Here is a 23,017-nt window from a genome sequence, read left to right on the forward strand (position 1 = left end):
AATGAGGTACCACCTCACACCAGTCAGAATGGCCATCATCAAAATGCTGGAGAGGGTGTGGAGAAAAGGGAGCCCTCCTACACCATTAGTGGTAATATCAATTGGTGCAGCCACTAAGGAAAACAGTATGGAGGTTCTTCAAAAGACTAAAAATAGTGTTGCTGTATGATCCAGTAAACTCATTCCTAGACATAAATCCAGACAAAACTCTAATTCAAAAAGGCACATGCACCCCAATGTTCAAAGCATTTTCAAATTGTTCTGGCTTAAAACTCAACATTCAGATAACTAGGATCATGGAATCCAGTCCCATCACTCCATGGCAAATAGATGGGGGAATAAAATGGAAACAGTGAGAGACTTTATTTTCTTGGGCTCCAAAATCACTGCAGATGGTGACTGCAGCCATGAAATTAAAAGACGCTTGCTCCTTGGAAGGAAAGCTATGACCAACCTAGACAGCATACTAAAAAGCAGAGACATTACTTTGCCAACAAAGGTCCATCTAGTCAAAGCTATGGTTTTTCCAGTAGTCATGTGTAGATGTGAGAGCTGGACTATAAAGAAAGCTGAGTGCCGAAGAATTAATGCTTTTGAACTGTGGTGTTGGAGAAGACTCTTGAGAGTCCCTTGGACTGCAAGGAGATCCAACCAGTCAATCCTAAAGGAAATCCTAAAGGATGCTGAAGCTGAAACTTCAATACTTTGGCCACCTGATGTGAAGAACTGACACCTTAGAAAAGACCCTGATGCTGGGAAAGATTGAAGGCAGGAGGAGAAGAGGACGACAGAGGATGAGATGGTTGGATGGCATCACTGACTTGATGGACATGAGTCTGAGTAAGCTCTGGGAGTTGGTGACGGACAGGGAAGCCTGGCATGCTGCAGTCCATGGAGTTACAGAGTCGGACATTACTGTGCAACTGAACTGACTGACTGATGTTCACAGCAGCACTGCTTACAACAGCCAAAATGTGGAAACAACCTACATGTCCAACAACAGATGAATGGATGAATGGATAAAGATGCGGCACATATTTACAATGGAATTCCACTTAGCCATTAAAGAAAGAATAATGTCATTTGCAGCAACAAAGATGGACATAGAGATTATCATACTAAGTGAAGTCAGAATGACGCCATACCAGTATATCACTTACATGTGGAATCTAAAAAATGATACAAATGAGTTTATCTATGTAGAACAGAAACAGACGCACACACATAGAAGACATGTGGGACCTCCCTGGCGGTGCAGTGTATAAGAATCCACCGGTCAAGGCAGGGTACACGAGTTTGATCCCTGCTCCAGGAAGATCCCACATGCTGTGGAGCAACTAAGCCCGTGCATCACAACTACTGAGCCTGCAAGCCTATAAAGCCCACGCTCCACAGCAGGAGAAGCCACCACGAGAACCCCGTGCCCCACAATGAAGAGGAGACCCGGCTCCCCATGACCGGAGGAAGCCCATGCAAAACAATGAAGACAAGTGCAGCCAAAACTAAATAAAATTATTAAAAGGAGAGACAAGACATATGGTTACCTGTCGGGCAGGGATAAATTAGGAGTCAAATTAAGATAAATTAGCAGATACAAACTACTGTATATAAAATAGATAAACAGGGTCCTATTCTAATAGCACAGGAAACTATATTCAGTATCCCATTAATAAACAATGGAGAAGAATATGAAAAAGGTTACATCTATAATGGAATCATTTTGCTGTATACCAGAAACTAACACAACATTGTAAATCAACTATACTTAAATTTTAAAAAGTGTCTTTCCTGGAGCAAAATGTTTAATTTTGGTGAAGCCCTATTTATCAATTTTTTCTTTTCTGAGTTGTGCTTTTGGTAGAATTAAAAGAACTCTTGAAATGCAAGGAGATCAAACCAGTCAATTCTAAAGGAAATCAACCCTGAATATTCATTGGAAAGACTGATGCTGACGCTTCGATACTTTGGTCACCTGATGTGAAGAGCCAACTCACTGGAAAAGACCCTGATGCTGGGAAAGATTGAAGGCAAAAGGAGAAGAGGTCAGCAGAGAATAAGATGGTTAGACAGCATCGCTGACTCAATGGACATGAATTTGAGCAAACTTTGGGAGATAGTGAAGGACAGGGAAGCCTGGTGTGCTACAGTCCACGGGGTCACAAAGAGTTGGACACAATTTAGCGAAGGAACAACACAAGAACTCTTTGCCTAACCTAAGGTTACATAGATTTTCCCATATATTTTCTTTTAAAAATAGTTTTATATAATTTTTCTTCTGCAAACTCTTACATTTGAGTATATAATTCCTTATTAAAATTTTTAAACATACATAAAAATTGGAAGATACAAAAGCTAACATTTCACCGTATTTACTTTTTTGAACCATTTGAAAATAACAGACATCATGACATTTCATACCTAATTAAAGGTAGTTCTCACTTTGCATGGCAGTGTGGGATCACATAAATGATCTTGCAAGCTGAAACTGTGCAAGGTGATCTTAATCATCAGTGGGGAAAAGTATGATTGTTCTGTGACATCTAAGAATTCAGGAGACTTCCCTGGTGGTTCAGTTGTTTCAACTCCATGCACTCGAAGCAGAGGGCCTGGGTTGGATCCCTGTCAGGGAACTAGATCCTGCATGCTGCAACTAACAGCGGGTGCAGCCAACTAAATTAAGAAACAAAAAATAAAGACAATCTTCTACCTTAGGGGGAAAAAAAAGACTCATGTCAAACCATTAAAATCTCTTATTGTGGGCTATAAAGATACAAGGAAAAATTTAAAAGCAGTAGAATTAGTATGTAATTTAAAACATCAGAAACATTAAGAATTAAAGTTATTTCTTCAAAAGAAAAATTTATCAAGACTAATTTGAACAATGCTGTCCTTCCTTTTCTTGTATAAGTTAGAATTTGGGGACAGCATCTTTTCTATCTGTTTGGTGAACTGTCATACTGTTTTAAGTTTGCACTGGCTTCCAGCCTCTTATCCTTTCTGCTTTCAATGCTGTGAAATATCTCCTGCTGCTGCTAAGTCGCTTCAGTAGTGTCCGACTCTGTGTGACCCCAGAGACGGCAGCCCACCAGGCTCCCCCGTCCCTGGGATTCTCCAGGCAAGAACACTGGAGTGGGGTGCCATTTCCTTTTCCAATGCGTGAAAGTGAAAAGTGAAAGTGAAGTCGCTCAGTCGTGTCTGACTCTTAGCGACCCCGTAGAGTTCATTTAATATTAGTTTTTTGTTTTTTTTTTTGCTGGTGTTAATTCCTCCAGGATGTCATCATCCTTTTCCTCATAACCAATTTCTTCATTTAAGTTGGTAAGTTCGACCTCACTAAATTCATCTGGCCACTGTGTATAGTCCCCTGAACACAGGCAATCTTCCTACGGCCAGCTGCTTCTCGGATTAACTCCATTCACATTCTATTCAAATTTCACTTTGCATTATCATGTTGTTAATTTGCTGCATTTTGGTCTTTTTTGGCCAAATTCCTCTTTCCGTTATCCATTTTATGGTCAAATGTCACAGTTTATGACTGAGAGACAAGAAAGTAACACAACTACACAATCTGCTGTCTATACATAAACAGGATGACCAGCGAGCAGTCAGCCAGGCTCTGAGATGTGACAGGACTGGTCATGGATCATGACAGACACCTAAAAATACATGTTGTACACAGTGAATTATGGGCTGAAGGTCTAGTAGCAGCTGGTGTTTTATGTGATCACTCATGGTTGATATACCACACTGAGATTTGAACTGTCTTGCTGGCAACTGGTGTTATCTAGCTGAACCATGGTAACTGAAATTCATGCACCAACTACAACAGTTCAAGGCAAGGGCTGCCTGTTTTTAAGCATGTGCCTCCTAAAAACTGGAGCTTCCCAGGTAGTGCTAGTGGTAAAGAATCTGCCAGCTGATTCAGGAGATGCAGGTTCGATCCCTGGGTCGGGAAAATCCCCTGGAGAAGGAAATGGCAACCCACTCCAGTATTCTTGCCTGGAAAATCTCATGGGGTTTTTCTGACAGGCTACAGTCCATGGGGTCACACAGGGTCGGACGTGACTGAGCACACATGTGCAAGGTTCAAGGCCTCCTAATAATCAGGCCATTTTCATACCATTATTACACTTAAGGAAATGACCAATAACTTCCTAGGATACTGTCTAATCCATATTAAAAATGGCTCATTTATTTCAAGGACCTAGAACAGCCCTCCCTCATGAACTTTCTCTTGTAATAGTGACTTTTCAGAGAAACTAGGGTTGCATCCACAGTGATACCCCCCGAAGTGTGATCCACGGGTGAGCAGCCATCACCTGGCAACTAGCTGATTTCAGAACCTTGGGCCCCACTCCAGAACTCCTGTCCTCCATTTCGGTGTGTATCTTTTTAAATTAGTTATGCCCGGAAATAGTTAAGGCCTTTCAACAAATTCAGTATTTGTTTGCAACAACGGAATTTTTTAGACTGTTTAATTACTACCACTCCTCTTAACTGGATCTACTGTCTATTTTCGTTTATGTTTTGCATTATTTTAAGTTTGATCATCCTGGTCCATTAATTTGATTCTCAATAATGACATCTTCAATTCAAATTCTGAATCCTTAAAATCTGCAAATCGCCTTTTTCATTTCCTCAAAGTCTTTCTCTGTGTGTCTGCTATAATGGACTCTCCTGAAGAGCTCCTGTTATTTTTTCCATCTGTCTCTTCCTGCAGTTTACCCACTCTTGTATTCCTTGTACTCTGTCCATCTTTTACGATCAGTGCTTCTCAAACGGGGCTCTTCTTTGGAATCACCTGGGAAGTTTATGACATTCTGGGCCTTGGATCCATCTCCAGGGATTATGATTTGACTGGTCTGGAGAGAGGCCTGGCACCAAATGCTTTAAAAGCTCCCCAGGTCTGCTTGTGGGTTCTTAAAGCATAAGTAATCCTGTCACCAAAATTTAGAATGTTGGAGACTATAGGACAACTTGGTTTCTTCAACACACATACACTGTAAGAAAAGTAGCAAGAACAGAAAACGAGGGAAAGAGATAAAGGGACAAAGAACTTATAGATTACTTATTTTTTAAAGTCTCTTAAAAAAACTTGTTTATTATTTATTTATTTGGCTACACTGGGTGGGATCTAGTTCCCTGACCAGGGATGGAACCTGGGCCCCTTGCACTGGAAGCACAGAGTCTTACCCACTAGACCACCAGGGAAGTTCCTAGATTAAGTATAAAAATGCATGAGACAGGACTTCCCCGATGGTCCAGTGGTTAAGAATCTGCCTGCCAGTGCAAGGGATATGAGTTTGATCCCTGGTCTAGGAAGATCCCACATGCCACCAGAGCAACTAGGCAGCTGTGCCCCGAGTACTGAGCCCACAGACTCAAAGAAGGGCCCGCATGCAGCAACACAGACTGGTGCAGTTAAACATCAAAATAAATAAATTAAAAACATGTGACAAAGCAACTCACTGCAACACACAGACCTTATTTAGATCTTGATTTGAACAAAAAAACTATAAACACTTAGGAGACAACTGGGAAAATGTGAACACTGATTGGATTTTTAAAAACTGTAGTAAAATACACATAACAAAAAACTTACCATTTTAAGTTTAAAATATACCTTAACCATTTTAAGGTGACCAGTTCAGCAGTGTTACATACATTCATACTGTTGTGTAGATATCAGGAAATTGTTATTTAGGTGTGATAATGGCTTATATTTATGTTTTAAAAAGAAGAGTGTTTGTCTGGCTGAAATCTTTATGGATAAAATGATATGAAGTCTGGTATTTTTTCCCAAGATAGATGAAACAAGACTGGCCATGAATTGTGGGGTAACTGTTGAATCTGGGTAACAGGAATTTAGGATTCATTATACTACTTCCTCGGAGAAGGCAATGGCACCCCACTCCAGTACTCTTGCCTGGAAAATCCCATGGATGGAGGAGCCTGGTAGGCTGCAGTCCATGGGGTCGCTAAGAGTCGGACACGCCTGGGCAACTTCACTTTCACTTTTCACTTTCATGCATTGGAGAAGGAAATGGCAACCCACTCCAGTGTTCTTGCCTGGAGAATCCCAGAGACGGGGGGAGCCTGGTGGGCTGCTGTCTATGGGGTCACACACAGTCGGACATGACTGAAGCGACTTAGCAGCAGCAGCAGCAGCAGCATACTACTTCCTACACTTTTGTGTGTGACATTTTCCTTAAAGTTTAAGGAAAAGGAAGATTTTTTAAAAAGTAAGTTTTCTTACTTAGTAGTTTATTATTGATTTTTTGTTTGCATGTGTGTTAAGTCCCCTCAGTCGTGTCCAACTCTTTGTGACCCTATGGACTCTCGCCCGCCAGGCTCTTCCGTCTATGGAATTCTCCAGGAAAGAATACTGGAGTCGGGTTCCATGCCTTCTTCCAGTGGATCTTCTGGACCCAGGTACTGAACCTGGGTCTCCTGAACTGGCAGGTGGGTTCTTTACCACTAGTGCCACCTGGGATGCCCTATTATTGATTTTTTAACTTGTCTCTCTTAACTCCCCCATCCTTTTCTGCTAAACTTCTACCAGTCTTACCAGTTCTTCGTTTTTTCCATGACTACTACACCCACACCCCTAACAAATTTTACCCTGTCAATTTGTTTTTTGTTCTTGTCAAGCTGTCAGAACCATGAGGCACCTTGGACTGACTCACAGACCTTGGTTCCCCAAGCTTCCTGCAACTACAGCGCCTCCTCCCATGCTGGCGTGACAGTTCCTCACGTACCTTTGCTGGCTGGCTGATGAAGGTGTTCTGAAGCAATGACAGTATCATCGAAATAACCCAGCTGGTGGCTTGGTCTTTGTTCAGTTCCAGGCTATAAAGTGCTGTAAAGAAGGCTGAGGCCAGGCTAGTGACACCCAGAAGGAGCCAGCAGAAGTATGTCAACCATCTGTGCCAGCCTTTAGAGACACGCTGCTTCCCTTCTTCTGGGCTCAGGATGGGGAAACTGGTTGCCTCCCTTAGGAACAGAAGTTGAAGGAATAACCAACCTCGTCAACAGCTGACAGAGAGGTTTAGGAAGACTACATGTGGTAAAGCCCAGTGGGATGTGTTACCTGGATAGCCCTTGCTCTGTGGGAAGAACATGGGTTTCCAAGAGTTCCTGGAGTTTTTGTAGTTGGTGGACTGCATCAAGGAAGTCACTGGGGTGATCAGCCTGGGTGGGACCTGGTGTCTGTAAGTGAGACTGGAGCCTCTGCAGAACTCTGAGCAGGTAACTGCAGAAATGACGGTGGTTTTCAGCAACCACTGAAAATACAGCCCAGGTTGACATGTGAACAAGTGGAGGATTTCAAGAAACAGAAATTCTTGGTAGAAATGAGCAATCTGTTAGCTGATGAAAGTGAAAGTCCCTCAGTTGTGTAGGACTCTTTGCGACTCCATGAACTACACAGACCATGGAATTCTCCAGGCCAGAATGCCTGAGTGGGTAGCCTTTCCCTTCTCCAGGGGATCTTCCCAACCCAAGGATTGAACCCAAGTCTCCCACATTGCCAGCGGAGTTTTTACCAGCTGAGCCACAAAGGAAGCCCAAGAATACTGGAGTGGGTAGCCTATCCCTTCTCCAGCAGATCTTCCCAACCTAGGAGTTGAACCAGGGTCTCCTGCATTGCAGGCGGATTCTTTACCAACTAAGCTATCAGGGAAGCCCCTGTTAACTGATGATGAGGTTAAATTTCCTAGTTGATGAAGACTGAAGAATACAGAACTGTATTCTCTGAGCATGCTGGTATATTTGCAACAATTTGTAAAATCCTATATTACTTTGATAGAGGATCAAAGTAATTTTTAAAGCTAATTGAGTTTTTTCACCAGAACTTCAGTACATGTGAACCCCACTCCAGCACTCTTGCCTGGAAAACCCCATGGACGGAGGAGCCTGGTGGGCCGCAGTCCACGGGGTCGCTGAGTTGGACATGACTGAGCGACTTCACTTTCACTTTTCACTTTCATGCATTGGAGAAGGAAATGGCAACCCACTCCAGTGTTCTTGCCTGGAGAATCCCAGGGACGGGGGAGCCTGCTGGGCTGCCATCTATGGGGTCACACAGAGTTGGACACGACTGAAGTGACTTAGCAGAATGTGAGTGTGAAGTCGCTCAGTCGTGTTGGACTCTTTGTGACCCCATGGATTATAGCCTACCAGGCTCCTCCGTCCAGGGGATTTTCCAGGCAAGAGTACTGGAGTGGGTTGCCATTTCCTTCTCCAGGGGATCTTCCCGACACAGGGATGGAACCCAGGTCTCCCACATTGTAGGCAGATGCTTTACCGTCTGAGCCACCAGGGAAGTAGAGTGCTTAGAAGGCCCAAACTAAATTCAAGAATTCATAAATCACACAATCTCATCATTCCATAGAAGAAAGAGAATGACACGCTTTCACAGCCTCTGACGAAGCAGATGAAGTATGGGGGGGTCTGAGACAGAGGACATTTTTGGTGGGTTTTTCTTTTAACCTTTACTTTTTAAGACCAGATATGCTGTCTCAGAAGCTCTGAGAGGTAGCAGAGCTGTCTGCCCTCTGCTGGGAGTTTAAGGAAATGAAAAAACAGCAGAAGCTGGCATCATGCCTGTTGATTATGCTGAGAGCGTGTCAGGTGTGTGGGGTGGGGGCAGATAAAAGATCAGATCCTGAAACTTACTGAACTTTACCATTTGCCCAGTAGTGTCCTGCCTGCTGGGGACAGCCTGGATGCTCTAAGTAAGAACAGATGAGGCTAGACAAAAGCTTCAGCAGCTCGTTTATGCTATCAGAACGCCATGAAGATGGTTCGCACTCTGAGAGTAGGTACGTATTTCTCCTGAGCAGGAATCCCACAGTTTCCTTTAATTCCTGAAAGTGGAACCAAGAAGAGAAAAGTCAGTTTTACATTAAACTCAGGCCTGGGAGCAATTAGAGACAGTCACAAGGCGGTTTATCTTCTCGGAGGGGCATACGCTCAGTGTGTGTGCACACTAAGTCGCTTCAGTTGTGTCTGACTCTTTGCGACCCCATGGACTACGTAGCCCTCCAGGCTCCTCTGTCCATGAGATTCTCCAGCCAAGAATACAGAGTGGGTTGCCATTTCCCTTTCCAGGGGGTCTTCCCGACCCGGGATGGAATGTGTGTCCCCTAACGTCTCCTGCGTTGGCACGTGGGTTCTTTACCACTAGTGCCACCTGGGAAGCCCTATGCTCAGTGTAAATGACCTCAATTTTTCACTTTCTCTCTCCTTTTTCACAAAGAAGTCACCTCACAGTAGCTTCAGAACTAGTTTTATTTAGGAAAGAATCTAGGATGAAAGAAGAAGAGTTTGAACAAACATCAAAAAACTAAGACACCTCCAGAGCAGGGCATTCTGCACTCACGTCAGTGCTGAGAACACTCCAGAATCAAGAGAAAGAACTAGAGGCAGGATGACGATGGCTCAGGGCACAGGGATTAGAGTACAGCTCTAATTAGAGCACAGCTCTAGTTAATAGAGCTCCGGAGCCTTGCCGGAGAGCCTCGTGTTCACTGGCCTTCTCCACCACGTCAGGGAGGGCAGCATGACATTTACCTTTAAACTCTGATACCACGCTCACCTCAACCACCTCCGTGAGAGAGAGAGGCTCTGAAGAAGCATCCGAGGGGCAGGAGGCCTGGATGGGAGGAAAGACAGGCAGAGGCTCCTGTGGTTGGATCAACGGGAAAAGCCGCCCGATCACAAGACTGATGGGGAAAAAGATGACTGCAGTTTGGATGCTGACGAGCAGTTCAGACCAGGTCACAGCAAACGGGCCCACTGGAAAAGAAAAGCATGATGTCAACCCTCATCCTCGACCATTAAAATCGTCTCCGAGATACTCCTCTCCCAGGTTTAAGTGTTGTTTTAAAATTTATTTTAATTGGAGTGTAACTGCTTTACAATGTTGTGCTAGTTTCTGCTGTGCAGCATTGTCAATCAGCTGTGAGAACACATTAATATACCCCCTCCTCATTGCCCCCCTCCCACCCCTACTCCCATCCTGCCTCCCCAGGTCAGCACAGAGCCCCGAGCTGAGCTCCCTGTGTTCTACAGCGGCTTCCCACTAGCTACCCAGTTCACACGTGGTACTGCACATGTCAGCTGCTCTCTCAGCTCATCCCGCCCTCTCCTCCCCATGCCAGGTCCAAAGTCCATGCTCTTCGTCCTGCAGTTTAAGTATTTATTTACCAATTGACTATGATTATCCAAGGATAGCAAGTTATTTTGACAGTCAAGATCCTGAAGTGTCTCTAAGGCCATTTCATTTGTTAATGAGTGAGATCAATGAGAAAATGTGTATTCTAATGTTAGAGTAAATGAGTATTCTCATTTAAGAGTAGAATTAGATGAGTACTCTAATGGGAGGGCAGCAGAAGAAAAATGAAGGCCCCCGGTGACTCCGTTTCTAACTTGGAAGGGAGGAATGGCGTGTAGAAGAAGGACTACCTGCCACAAACAGCACACGTCAGGGCTCACCCCGAGCTTGCTCATCTCTCTTGGTGGTGGTACTGTTCACCTTCCAGAACATGACGTTGGTGACCATGTTGCAGAGAAGGAGGGTCATGTAGCAGGTGAGCCGCTGGACCCTCGTAAACTGGTTCCAGGGGTGTCGAGTTGCGACTGAGAGCCACAAGCAATCCTGGGTGAACTTCTCTATGATCATGGAGGAGAACAGGTGTCTAACAAGATAAATCAGAACAGGAAATGCATGAGATTTCATTCTGAACATGGCCTCGTTTGAGATGTGGTTCACCTGGCGGCAAGCGACACATCGACAGCTCAGCCACTGCTCAACACCCTTGTGAAGCAGCTTTCAGGTGACACGGTATGATTTTTGCTGCTGTTGTTGTTACCATAGGGTAATAGGTTTTTGAGGATAAGGGTAACTTTATGAGATTTTAAAACTAAAACCTTGTTTTGGCTTTACCAGAGGTTTTGATAAGTCTTTTTTATTCTTGGAAAGTTTGCATTAAGCTTCCACTCAATATAGGGGCTTCCCTGGTGGCTCCGACGGTAAAGAATCTGCCTGCAATGAAGGAGACCTGGGTTTGATCCATGGGACGGGAAGATCCCCTGGAGTAGGAAATGGCATCCCACTCCAGTATTCTTGCCTGGAGAATTCCATGGACAGAGGGGCCTTGGTGGGCTGGGGTCACAAAGAATCTGACATGACTGAATGACTAACATTTTCACTTTTTCCACTCAAGATAGTTACAAGGTATGGTAAACTTATATAAGGTAAACTCATACTTGGAGAACCTTCTCTACTCTCCAAAGAAACTATAAATACAATATAAAAAGAAAAAATTCAAAATATTAGCTGGGCTTAAAAACAAAATAAATGTCTCTGAAGAAGAGGGATGGGATGAGAAAAAAGATGGTAAGTGGGGAAGAAGCCACAGGATTCTGAGCTCCGGGTTTGGAAGAAGGCATGCTGCTAAGTCGCTTCAGTCGTGTCCGACTCTGTGTGACCCCATAGACGGCAGCCCACCAGGCTTCCCCGTCCCTGGGATTCTCCAGGCAAGAACACTGGAGTGGGTTGCCATTTCCTTCTCTAAAGCATGAGAGTGAAAAGTGAAAGTGAAGTCACTCAGTCGTGTCCGACTCTTCGAGACCCCATGGACCACAGCCCACCAGGCTCCTCCATCCATGGGATTCTCCAGGCAAGAGTACTGGAGTGGGGTGCCAAGGTATACACAGGTCAAAGTTTGATTCCCAGAGAGAAGCTGACAGTGATTCATGGAAGGAGGGAAAGGAAGGGCAGGTAAAGCCAACTTCACTGCCTGAAGCCAGGGCTGAGGCTGGAGCTCAAGGAAGAACTCTGCAGAACAAAAAAACTACCTCAGGGCTGCCGCTGCTGCCAAGTCGCTTCAGTCGTGTCCGACTCTGCGACCCCAGAGACGGCAGCCCGCCAGGCTCCCCCGCAGGGCTACACATTTGTAAGTAGGGAGGCAGGGGACAGCGGGCAGCCCCTCAACCAGGAACACAGCCAAGAGACCCCCTGGCTCATGACAAGGTGTGTGACAGGTCGTTTCCTTAGTTTCTCTGAGGACCAGGGGCTCCAAAATGGGGTAATAAAATAGACCCTAGTTCTAGACTGGTGATGTGAAGGGCTGAATGAAAAAAATTGAGAAAAGTACTCGTCAGGGATATGTGGAGGAGAGAGAGATTGAGATTTAAAGATGAAACCAACCTACAACCCCAAATTCCTAAACATATTTATAAATCTAATGCTGAAAAAGGCAGCCAACACAATATTTCAGGCCAGAAGAAACTAATTTTGTGGGACAGTCTGGCAAAGACTTGAAGTGTTTCAGGTTGCTCAAAGATACAAGTAAAGCTACAAAACAGAAAGAGACTCACCAACTTAGAAAACAGTTGCAGGGGGAGGGATAGTGAGGAAGTTTGGGAAGGTCATGTACACACTGCTATATTTAAAATGGATAACCAACAAGGACCTACTGAACAGCAGATGGAACTCTGCTCAATATTATGAGGCAGCCTGGATGGGAGGGGGGCTTTGGGGGAGAAGGGATACATGTGTACGCGTGGCTGAGCACACTGGCTGTCCACCTGGAACCGCCACACCTTGTTAATCAGTTATACCGCAATACAGAACAAAGTTCATAAAGTATATATATATATACATAAAAAAAAGAAGAAAATGTCAGTTGCTACTTGCACTGTAGTGATTGTTTTGTTTGCTACTCCTGTATCTCATGTCTCAGCAATCTGCAGGAAGATCCAATGGCCTTGAGGGGAGGCCATGTGCTTTAGAAGAAAGAATCTTCAACAGGAGAGGGGATAAGACCTGAGCCTCTGCTGTTTCTTATGTGCTTCATCTGGAGCAAGTCAATTTAACCAATCCCTGCTACATTTTATACATCTATGAAATAAAGAACTTGACAGTAACTAATGATATAAAAATGATACAAGGAATAATGTTCACTTTAAAAGAATAAAAAATGAAGAAAAACCCAGAAATAAAATACATTTGAAATCTTAAAATGGAAAAATATGGTCCTCAAAACAAAATAATTAGGAGAAAGAGACACTGGTTTAAGAGAAAAATCAGTGAACTGCCACAGACAGACAAAAAAGATATGCACGCAAGAGTGGCTTAAAAACACGGAGGATCGTTAGAGAGACTTTGCATATAGCGAGGGAATGTCAGAGGAGCAGTATTTTCAGAAGTGACATTTGAGAATTTCTGTTTATTAAACACATGACTCTGTATATCAAAAGTGCATTTTGGGACCCCCCTCCCTGGAGGTCCGGTGGTTAAGACTTCAGGCTTCCAGTGGTCAGGGAACTAAGATCCTGTATGCCATGCAGCACGCCACCCCCCAACCCCAAAGAGCACATTTTACATGTATTTTACCACAATAAAACTTTTTTAAAGTACACTCTGAGTGCTAAACAGGATTTTAAAAAAAGGTAAATCCATAGTGAAAAGAAATATGGTAAAATTTGGAACATCAAGGATAAAGAGAAAATACTAAAAAGAGAAAAGACAACATACTTTAGAAGAATAACAGGTAGACTGACATAACAACAGAGGCAGTGCTGAAAGGCAGTCCTCCATGAACGCTTCACATTTAGGCATTTATACAAACTTTGCTCCTGGACTATGTTTTCAAGTATCTTAGTGTAAGCAGACAGCCCTAAAAAGACAGAATCAGGAACTCTCTTTGGAGACAATTTACATTTCCAGATTATAAAGACAGAGACTTCTTGCTTCCCAGAGACTTTCTAGGGTAATAAAGATAGACATGCCTTCTTCTCACCCCTTGAGAGATTTGCCTACATTGCAGGCTGATAAAGATAAGGTCTTATTCTATAGGGAAGGATGGACAGGTTTTCTGGCAGCTCATAGATCAGCGTCTCCTGGTTTTGGGGTTCCTCTTTTGTAACATACCTCTACTGCTTGTGCAGCTCACAGCTGGCTCTCATCACATCACCCTGTCAAATCAGGGAGCTGCCACAAATTACTGCTCTGGCTGCTACTACTGCTCTAAGTAGTAAACTGTCTAAATCCATTTGGGTCAGTGGAAACAGTGGAAGGAATACCTCTGAAAATTCTTCCACAAAAACAATGATAAAACTTCTTTTAAAAAGTTAGAATCAAATTTTCAGAACTCAGGTAAGTAACCAAAGGTTTGTAGCAACCTGGGAGTGTTTACATAAGAAAAACGGTTAAATATCAGTAAGAACAGAGAATTTTGTGGCATTTTAATTGGCCCTATTTCCCCATCTCCCTTTCCCTAGCTCCATGGTAACCTTGAAAACCAAGAGCCTTCAATCACAGTGAAATCCAGCAGCCTGGCAGTCACTAGAGGGGGCAGAAGGGGATTAAAAGCATCCTTCCCAGAGAGCCGTCATTATCTGACTTGTCTGGTAGTTCCCGGGAAAACTCCACTTGCAAGACTGCCCTTATTTGATATGACTGGACACTCATCCAGTGAAAAATGCTTCTTCTTTGAGGGCACTGTCAAAAATGTTAAGAGGCAACTGTTTAACTTCACAGCTGCCTGATAAGGCAGGCAAACAACGGGCTCGTCACAAAGCCTGAGAAAGTCAGAGGTCCACAGGAGTTTTGAAAAGCTTCGACACAGTCCTGGGAGTCTAATGATAGGAGGCCATGTGCACGCCCGGGGATGTGGGCATGCTCAGGAAACACCTGAGCAGGCCCTACACTTCTACTCCTGGAAGAACCCTGAAGCTCTCAGCAAGCAGGAAGTGAAAGCTCAGGCAGAGCTGTCAGCCACCTGGCTGCATGCGGAAGGCATGGCACAACATGTGTGCAAAACCCCTCAGCAAAGGCTGGGAGGCTTACTGGCTCAGGCCTTTAAAGAGGTCTCTGTCTAGCTGTTAGCTGCCCACTGAACTGACTGAGCAAGAACTTCAGTTTCACATACGATAGAAATACAGATTTTATAGAATTAGTTCGAAACAGACGCAGGACAATAACGGACACTAAGAACAAGTACTGGGGGAGAGGAAGGAGATTTGATCTTCAGAGTGGCCACATTTCATTATTTAAAATGTTGGGTTTTCAACAGAAGATCACAAGACATGAAAAGAAACAAAGTCTCTCTCTCCCTCACACACACACACCACACTCAACAGATTGTTACTGAGGAAGCCAAGACACTGGATTTACTAAAGATTTCAAATCGGCTATTTTAAATATGTTCAAAGAAATAAGGGAAATCATGTTGAAGTAACTAAAGGAAAGTAAATGAGCATGATGTCTTGCTAAATAGAGTATTAATGAAGATACAGAAATTATTATTACTGGTTGCACTGTGTGGCACGCAGGATCTTAATTCCTGTTTAGGGATCAAACCCGTGCCGCCTGCATTGGAAGTGTGGAGTCTTCCAATGAACCACCAGGGAAGTCCCCAGAGAATTTTTTTTTTTAACTAATTTTTTAAAAGTTTTTTAAAAATGTGAACCATTTTTAAAGTCTTCATTGAATTTTTTACAATTTTGCTTCTGTTTCATGTTTTGGTTTTTTGACCATAAGGCATATGGGGGTCTTAGCTCTCTGACCAGGAATCGAACCGTTGCCCCGTATGCTGGAAGTGTGGAGTCTTAACCACTGGACCACCAGGGAAGCTCTCAGAAGTTATTAAAAAAAAAAAAAACAAATAGAAAGAGTGCAGCTGAAAAATACAGTAAGTGAAATGGAAAATTCACTAAAGGCTCAAAAGCAGATGTGAGCTGGCAGGAGAAAGAAGATAGGTCAAACTTGAAGATAGGTCAGTTGAAATTGTCTTGTCGAAGGAACAGAAAGAAAAAATAATGAAGAAAATGAACAGAGCCTCAGAGACAGGTAGCACATCATTTCTCAACAGTACCTAAAGGAAAAGAGCTCCTTCTTTGAGACTGGCATGAAGACCCGGTCGCGCTCACAGTCTCCAAGGTCCATGGCCAGCCAACAGTTGCACAGGAAATGCCATTTCCTTTTACCTGCGATGTCAGTGACAGTCACCTGGCTTACATACCTATAGTAAAATAAAGACAATCATGTTAGAGGGTGGGCATCAATCAATTGCTGTAATAAGCAGTGACCTTATGGAAGCAACCTCAATGTCCATTGATGGCTGAATGGATAGAGAAAATGTGGTATATATACCGTATACAATGGAATATCATTCAGTTACTAAAAAAAGAATGAAATTTTGCCATTTGTGACATGAATAGAGGGCATTAGCCTAAATGAAATAAGTCAGAGAGAGACAAAGACAGATATGATCTCACTTATATGTGGAATGTAAAGGCAAAGGTCAGGAGAGTCAAAAGGTACAGACGGCCAGTTATAAAATAAGCCAAGGGGATGTAACATACAGCATGGCGACTGTAGTTAATAATATGGTGTCGCATATATGAAAACAGCTACAAGAGCAGATCTTAAGCCTCACAATGAGAAAAAAATTCTCTATATATGGTGATGCTTGTTAACTAGACTTATGGTGATTATTTCACAATACATACAAACATCAAATCATTAGGTTGCAGACCTGAAGCAAATATAAAGTTGTACATCAATCATACTGCAATAAAAATAAAAAAGAAAATCTTAATAATTGACAGAGGGTGTCCAAGTAAACAGATTCTGCTTCATTGTAGGGGCAAGAGCCAAAGAAAGAAAAGAGATCTGATCCCACTTTCTCCTTCCCAACCTCTAAAGGAGTTCACGTACCAAATATCAGAATGCAGACTTCCCTAACCTGGAATAGTCAGTGTGTGTTTCTATTCCTTAAGATTTCTTCTTTCTACAGGGACAGCACCCCACCACCTTTGTAAATATCCCATCTGCCTCCATCTTTCACCACTAGGGTCTAAGGGGGTGTACATGGGGAGTGGGCTTTAATGTTTATACTAATGACTTGTCTTGTTTGGGTCTGTGGCTTCATCTTGGCTTCAGAGCAACAGGTCCTGAAACTTCATCCTCTTTTCAACCCGTTTTTTTTTTTAAACCATGTGTCTCTGTCTTCTCCCCTGATTTCAACCATCAACCAATTTGTCCTGCAGAACCTCTGCTCTGCCTGTTTGACTTCACCTTGCACCTAGTCAGCTAATCTCCTTTACTGAAAGGATGCTACTTCTCCAAAAGTCTATACGAAACCATTCAAATCTCTCTGGTCAAAATTCTTATTTTAGTTGGAAGTTATTTTCTTTTTTTTTTTGGAAGTTATTTTCTGTGTGAGGAGCACAGATCGCTTTAAAGCTAAAATTATTTCTGGGACTCTCTTTTGAAGCAGTTAATATAATCACAAGTGACTAAGTTGCATTTGATTTAAACTTAGCTACTTGTTAAAGCTTTCATTTAATAGCAAAGTATAAAAACAGAGAAAATATTCATTTTCTGATTGGTGAGAAACTAGTCAACCGTTTTTTTCTCTGCTCTCCTTTCATACAGAAAAGAAACAGAGAATCTAATGTGTGTCAGAACAATCTAGTCGATACATTCAGTACGATCAGTATAAAGATACAGAAAGCATAGTCATTTTCTAAGAAAATATGCTGGCAGTCTGCTTTTTATTGGGGGTGGATAGTTCTTTTGCTTCTCTGTGTTTTCCAAGTTTTTTGTATTCAAACATCTATTACTTTTGCAATTAAACAAAGAAAAGAAAATATTGACTAAAAAAATTCTTTGAAAGAGCCTTAATAACAAAGTCTAGAAGTGAACAGGTAACTCTTGAGAACTGTAACAAATATTTATTGTTACAATAGACTGTAATTATCAATTATAACAAATATTGAGTCCTACTATAATTTTGGCACTGTATGTGCTGTTGAGAATACAAATACAACTAAGTCAACATTGCTATTCCATGAGGAGCATAAAGTCATTATAAGTCAAAAAATATTATAAGACTCCATATAAAATTAGAATTGATATAAACCAGTGATAAAAGTAAGAAAAATGGAAAATATCATATAGGTGTGAATTCCTTTATGTGTTGTGAATTCCTTTGTGTGTTTCCTCAAAGAGAAATATCTATTTAAATTAAAAAATGTATTTCTAATAATTATAAAATATTGTTAAAACTTTTGGAAGTAACTAAAACTACCCTGAAGAAAAACTTAAAAATTCATAATCCTACTACCCAGGGATAACTATTGGTAATAATTTAGTGTATATAGCTCTAGACTTTCCCTTATAAACACACTTGAAAAAAAAATCAACTCTGTTGTGGTATAATTTACATAGGATAAAAGGCACCCATTTAAAGAATATAGTTCAGGGAATTTCCTGGCAGTTCAGTGGTTAGGCCTCTGGGCTTTCACTGCCAAGGGCACAAGTTTGATCCCTGGTTGAGGAACTAAGATCCTGCAAGCCATGGAGTGCAGCCAAAAAAATAAAAATAAAAAGTACTGTTCACTGCATTGTGGACAACTGTATACACCTGTATAATAAGCACCACCATCACCACCCTGAAAAGTTCCCGCGCCCCCTTTCCAGTCAGCCCTCCTCAGGCTCACCCTGGGCTCCAGGTGACCACTGACATACTTCCTCTCTCTACAGGTTAATTTGCTTTTTTCAGAATTTCACATATTCTTGTGTGTCTGGCTTCTTTTGCTCAACATAATGCTTTCTGAGATTCGCCCATGTTGCTGTATCAGTAGATTGTTCTTCTTTGTCAGGGGTCATATTCCACCAAATGAACGCACTAACATTTGTTTATTCATTCAGCTGATGGACATTTGTGTTGTTTCCAGTTTGAGGCTATTCTTCATAAAGCTGCTATCAAAGTATTTGTGTAAGACTTGGAGTGGACATACGTTTTCACTTATCTTGAGTAAATAACTAGGAGTGGAATTTCTGGGTCATAGGGTAAACGTATGTTCAACCTTACAAGAAAACTGCCAAATTGTTCTTCACCGAGGCTGTACTGGTTTACATCCCTTCAGCAGCGTGTGAGAGCTCTTAACTGCTCCCCACCCTCACTCCACCTTTTAGTTTTACTCATTCTAGTGGGTGTCTACTGCTATTGCTGTGGTTTTAATTTGCGTTTCCTGATAACCAATGATGCTGAGCATCTTTCAAGCGCTTATTATACCCTATTTACCTTATGAAAGAGAGCGGAACAACAGTGGAGCCAACTGGTGTGTAGATACCTGAGCAGGATGGCAGCAGCAGGGAAATCATCGGGCTGTCCTGGCCTTATGGTTGGTGTCTCTAGTCCAGCAGAGAAGGACTTTTTAAAACTTCTTTTTGGCCATGCCATGCAGCTTGTGTGATCTTAGTTCCCCAACCAGGAATTGAACCTAGACCCTTGGCAGTGAAAGTGTGGAGTCCTGACCACAGGACTGCCAAGGAATTCCTGGGAAGGACTTCTTGTGCTAACAATTTTAGGCTGGATGCATATTCCTTTCAGGTGGGAAATATTTAGCAACTGACTTGTTTCTGGGTCAGTTCTCAAACCTGGATCTGAGATCTTTGGGGCTGCCCTGGTGGCTCAGTGGTAAAGAATCTGCCCACAATGTGGAAGACCTGGGTTTGATCCTTGGGTCAGAAAGATCCAAAGGCAAGCCAGAATCGAAGGACAGAAGAGCCTGGTGGGCTACAGTTCATGGGTCCATGGGGTTGCAGAGTTGGACACGACTGAGCAACTAACACACACCGAGACCTTTGACTTCACTGCCTTCCTTTTTCCTAATCCCAACAAACAATTATCTTCATCCTTAATTCATTTTTATCATCTACTTTCTCCACTCACTTCTCATAATTCTCAGAGTGCTGCTGAAGGAAGACGTGGGAGCGTCTGGACCCAGCACAGGGCAGGCATGCACACTCAGCACTGACCGCCTCTAACTCTTGCGGGACATCCCAACTGTAATTCCACTTCTTCCCCTCTCCTTAAGCTCTTCATTTTGACCCAAAGTATATTCTCTATATAGTCATGTATTAAATACTCTTTAAAGATGCTTTTTGTGTTTAGAGATACTTTTAACTTATGGTACTTTGGGGCAATGTTTCATTGTTACTATTTTCTGTTCACAGTAGTGACAATGTTTAATGGAAAAAAATCTGGGACTCCGTTGGTGGTGCAGTGGTTGAGAATCTCCCTGCCAATGCACAGGACACAGGTTCGATCCCTGGTCTGGAAAGATCCCACATGCTGCGGGGCAGCTAAGCCCGTGCGCCACAACCACCAAGTCCGCACTCTAAAGGCCGTGAGCCACGAGAAGAGGAGCCGCTGCGATGAGAAGCCTGCACCCTGCAACTGGGAGTAGCCCCTGCTGACTGCGACAAAGATCTGGCACAGCCAAAATAAATAATTTAAAAGATGTTTTTAAAAAAATCTATCATTCTCCCTCTCATAAAATATCTTAATTTTCAATATTTCTTTCCAGGTTTTCTTTTGTGTAGACAGCTTTGAAATGAAAATCTAACGTAATTCCCTGGTGGTGCAGTGGTGAAGACACGCACGTCCCATGCAAGGGCACGGGTGTGATCCCTGATCGGGGAACTAAGATCCCACATACTGCACGGTGCAGTCGAGAAAATATTAAAAAGAAAGAAAAATAAATTAAAATCAAACAGGTATTTGTTACTATTTGATCCAAAACATTATAGTTATTTACTGTGATGCCGTGCAGGTCTTTCCCCAGAATGCTGCAGTGAAGCAGCACACCAGCCTGATTCGGGTACTTACCAAGCAGGGCTGGCGCCAGAATTGTCATGCCAGAGCCGCAGGCTGTGTAATTCCCCCAGAGAGGATGGAGTGCCCAGGAGGAACACATCCAGTCCCCCGCGTTCAAAGACTGCCTTCTGGGAGTCACAAAGGTGGTGGGGCTCGCTCCGCCCCTCTGATCCATAAAGGGTGATGACTACCTAACCCAGGACAAAGAAAAGATAAGATACGACAAGTTATAACATGAGTCTTTTGATTTATGTCTAAGGGGAAAGATGAAGACAGAGAAAACTGTACTGAGATGAGGTCCTGGGGTCTTAGACAAGCAGAAAGGGCTCTTCAAATGTACAATTTTTAAAAGGTTTTTGGCTGCACCCCATGGCATATGGGATCTTAGTTCCCTGACCAGGGATTGAACCCACGTCCCCTCAGTGGAAGCATGGAGTCTCAACCATTGGGTCGTCAGAGAAGGCCTAGATGGAGAGTTGAGAACCAGGACGACCACCCTCCAGGATCTGTGTGAAGGATGACTGGGTGCCAGGATGTCAGCAAGGGTATCGGAGTGCAGCTCGCATGGCAGAGAGCGCCGAGCAGTGAGGGAAGAACCTTCATTGCACTCACGTTGGCTGTCGTCGAGGCCCTTCTTCTATGGCCTGTGGAGACCTCGATAAGGTAGTGGAATTGAGAGCTGGGGTCATTATCAGCCAGGATGGTGACCTTCACCTGCAGGAAAAAGCACAACCAAGAAAACCCGCAGATCTTCACTCCTTACAGCCCAGCGAGAAGCAGGAGGATACACCACAGCAGCTTTGGTGACTCCGAGGAAAGCAGGGGTGAGATGGGGGAGAAGGTAAAACAGACAAGCAGACCTAAGTTAAGTGATAAAAGTGGGGGCTATGGGTTGAAAGTCCAGGGTTTATGTCACGAGAATGAAACAGTCATAAAATCAACTGATCAGGTCTTGGGCCTCTAAATCTCTCCACTTTCCCCCCACCCAGAAAGGGTTATCAGATAAGATATAAGACACCTAGCTAAATGTGAATTCCAGATAAATGATGAATAATTTGGGGTCATATTTATGCTAAATATACATTCACTATTTATTTGAAATTCAAATTTAACTGGATGCCTTGTATTTTTATTTACTAAAATTGGTAATTCCATACCCACAGCATATTCGCATATTCTAGAATTTCCACATGTAGGGAAGCAAGGATGAAAAAGATATAGAACAGAAATTAGAAGGAAGCGGTCAAAGGATTTTTTGTTTAAAAAAAGATTCCATACAGGTTTCTTACATACTGCAGTTACATTAAATTATAACTTTTTGGACTTATCCATAACTTTCATATCCAATGTATTAAGTGAGATAAATGTGCATTTGATTATAGTTAAATTCTCTGTGTGTTTTCTTTTGGCTTATTCCTGACCTAAATGAATCATATGAGGATTCAACCTTGGCTAAAAGAAAAAAAAAAATAAATGGAGAAATAGAGATAAATCCCTGGGCCTTGAGACAGTAGACATGGAGAGAAATGTTAAGAGAAGTCCCACTGGAATTTTTACTACCTGCTACCTGCCTCTTTTCGATAAAGGTGGACTTCCCTGGTGGCTCAGAAGGTAAAGCGTCTGTCTACAATGTGGGAGACCTGGGTTCGATCCCTGGGTCAGGAAGATCCGCTGGAGAAGGAAATGGCAATCCACTTCAGTACTATTGCCTGGAAAATCCCATGGACAGAGGAGCCTGGTAGGCTATAGTCCATGGGGTCGAAAAGAGTCGGACACGACTGAGTGACTTCACTCACCTGCCTCTTTTCGATAAAGGTATCTCTTATTTCCTTCCTCTTGTTCAACATACTCAAGACACTGTGACAGAGCTTTCAGAATCAAAGTCTCATCACCTTCTGTGCATCGGCCTGGTCCTTCCTCCAAGCCCACACGAATATGAGCATGTAGATTCCGACAAGGCTGGCCAGCAGGGACACCCCGACCGGGTTGCTGGTCACTCGAAGGAACAGCTCAGCCACGTCTTCCACATTCACCGTCCGGGGCACAAGGAAGAAATCGCTGCCGAAGTAGGTCAGGTGGTTACAGAGACACTGTGTCCTTACCAGCGTGCTCTGCGGCCCGACCTGGAATGACAGTCAAGATGGTGACTGACTGACCGGCATGCTAAGGAAGGGACACACGTAAAACATAAACACACACACAGATTTGGAAAAGAAGGTCTGGTGGCTCATCCTCCGCCGGTGCTAATGTGATCTGGGACAACTGATGGGCACAGCAGCTTGGCAGCATTGAGTAAAATGGAAGAAGTACAAACTCCTTGGATCCTGAGACTCCAG

The 23,017-nt window shown here is 43.1% G+C and overlaps 1 protein-coding gene across 1 annotated transcript in view; it reads right to left on the reverse strand.

Moving 5' to 3' along the window:
* Positions 1-23,017, reverse strand: part of PKD1L3 (polycystin 1 like 3, transient receptor potential channel interacting) — a 78,545-nt gene that overhangs the window by 27,167 nt on the left and 28,361 nt on the right. Inside the window, exons 13-21 of the mRNA XM_070386759.1 lie at positions 22,574-22,804; positions 21,294-21,395; positions 20,694-20,872; positions 15,885-16,031; positions 10,498-10,700; positions 9,599-9,798; positions 8,687-8,867; positions 7,091-7,283; positions 6,759-6,993 (exon numbers count right to left, since the gene is read on the reverse strand). Coding sequence (XP_070242860.1) covers positions 6,759-6,993; positions 7,091-7,283; positions 8,687-8,867; positions 9,599-9,798; positions 10,498-10,700; positions 15,885-16,031; positions 20,694-20,872; positions 21,294-21,395; positions 22,574-22,804 — 1,671 coding nt within the window. The remainder of the gene's footprint in view (positions 1-6,758; positions 6,994-7,090; positions 7,284-8,686; positions 8,868-9,598; positions 9,799-10,497; positions 10,701-15,884; positions 16,032-20,693; positions 20,873-21,293; positions 21,396-22,573; positions 22,805-23,017) is intronic.

The sequence above is a fragment of the Bos mutus genome, chromosome 18 (genome assembly GCF_027580195.1).
Source record: "Bos mutus isolate GX-2022 chromosome 18, NWIPB_WYAK_1.1, whole genome shotgun sequence".
In the NCBI taxonomy this organism is placed as follows: Eukaryota; Metazoa; Chordata; class Mammalia; order Artiodactyla; family Bovidae; genus Bos; species Bos mutus.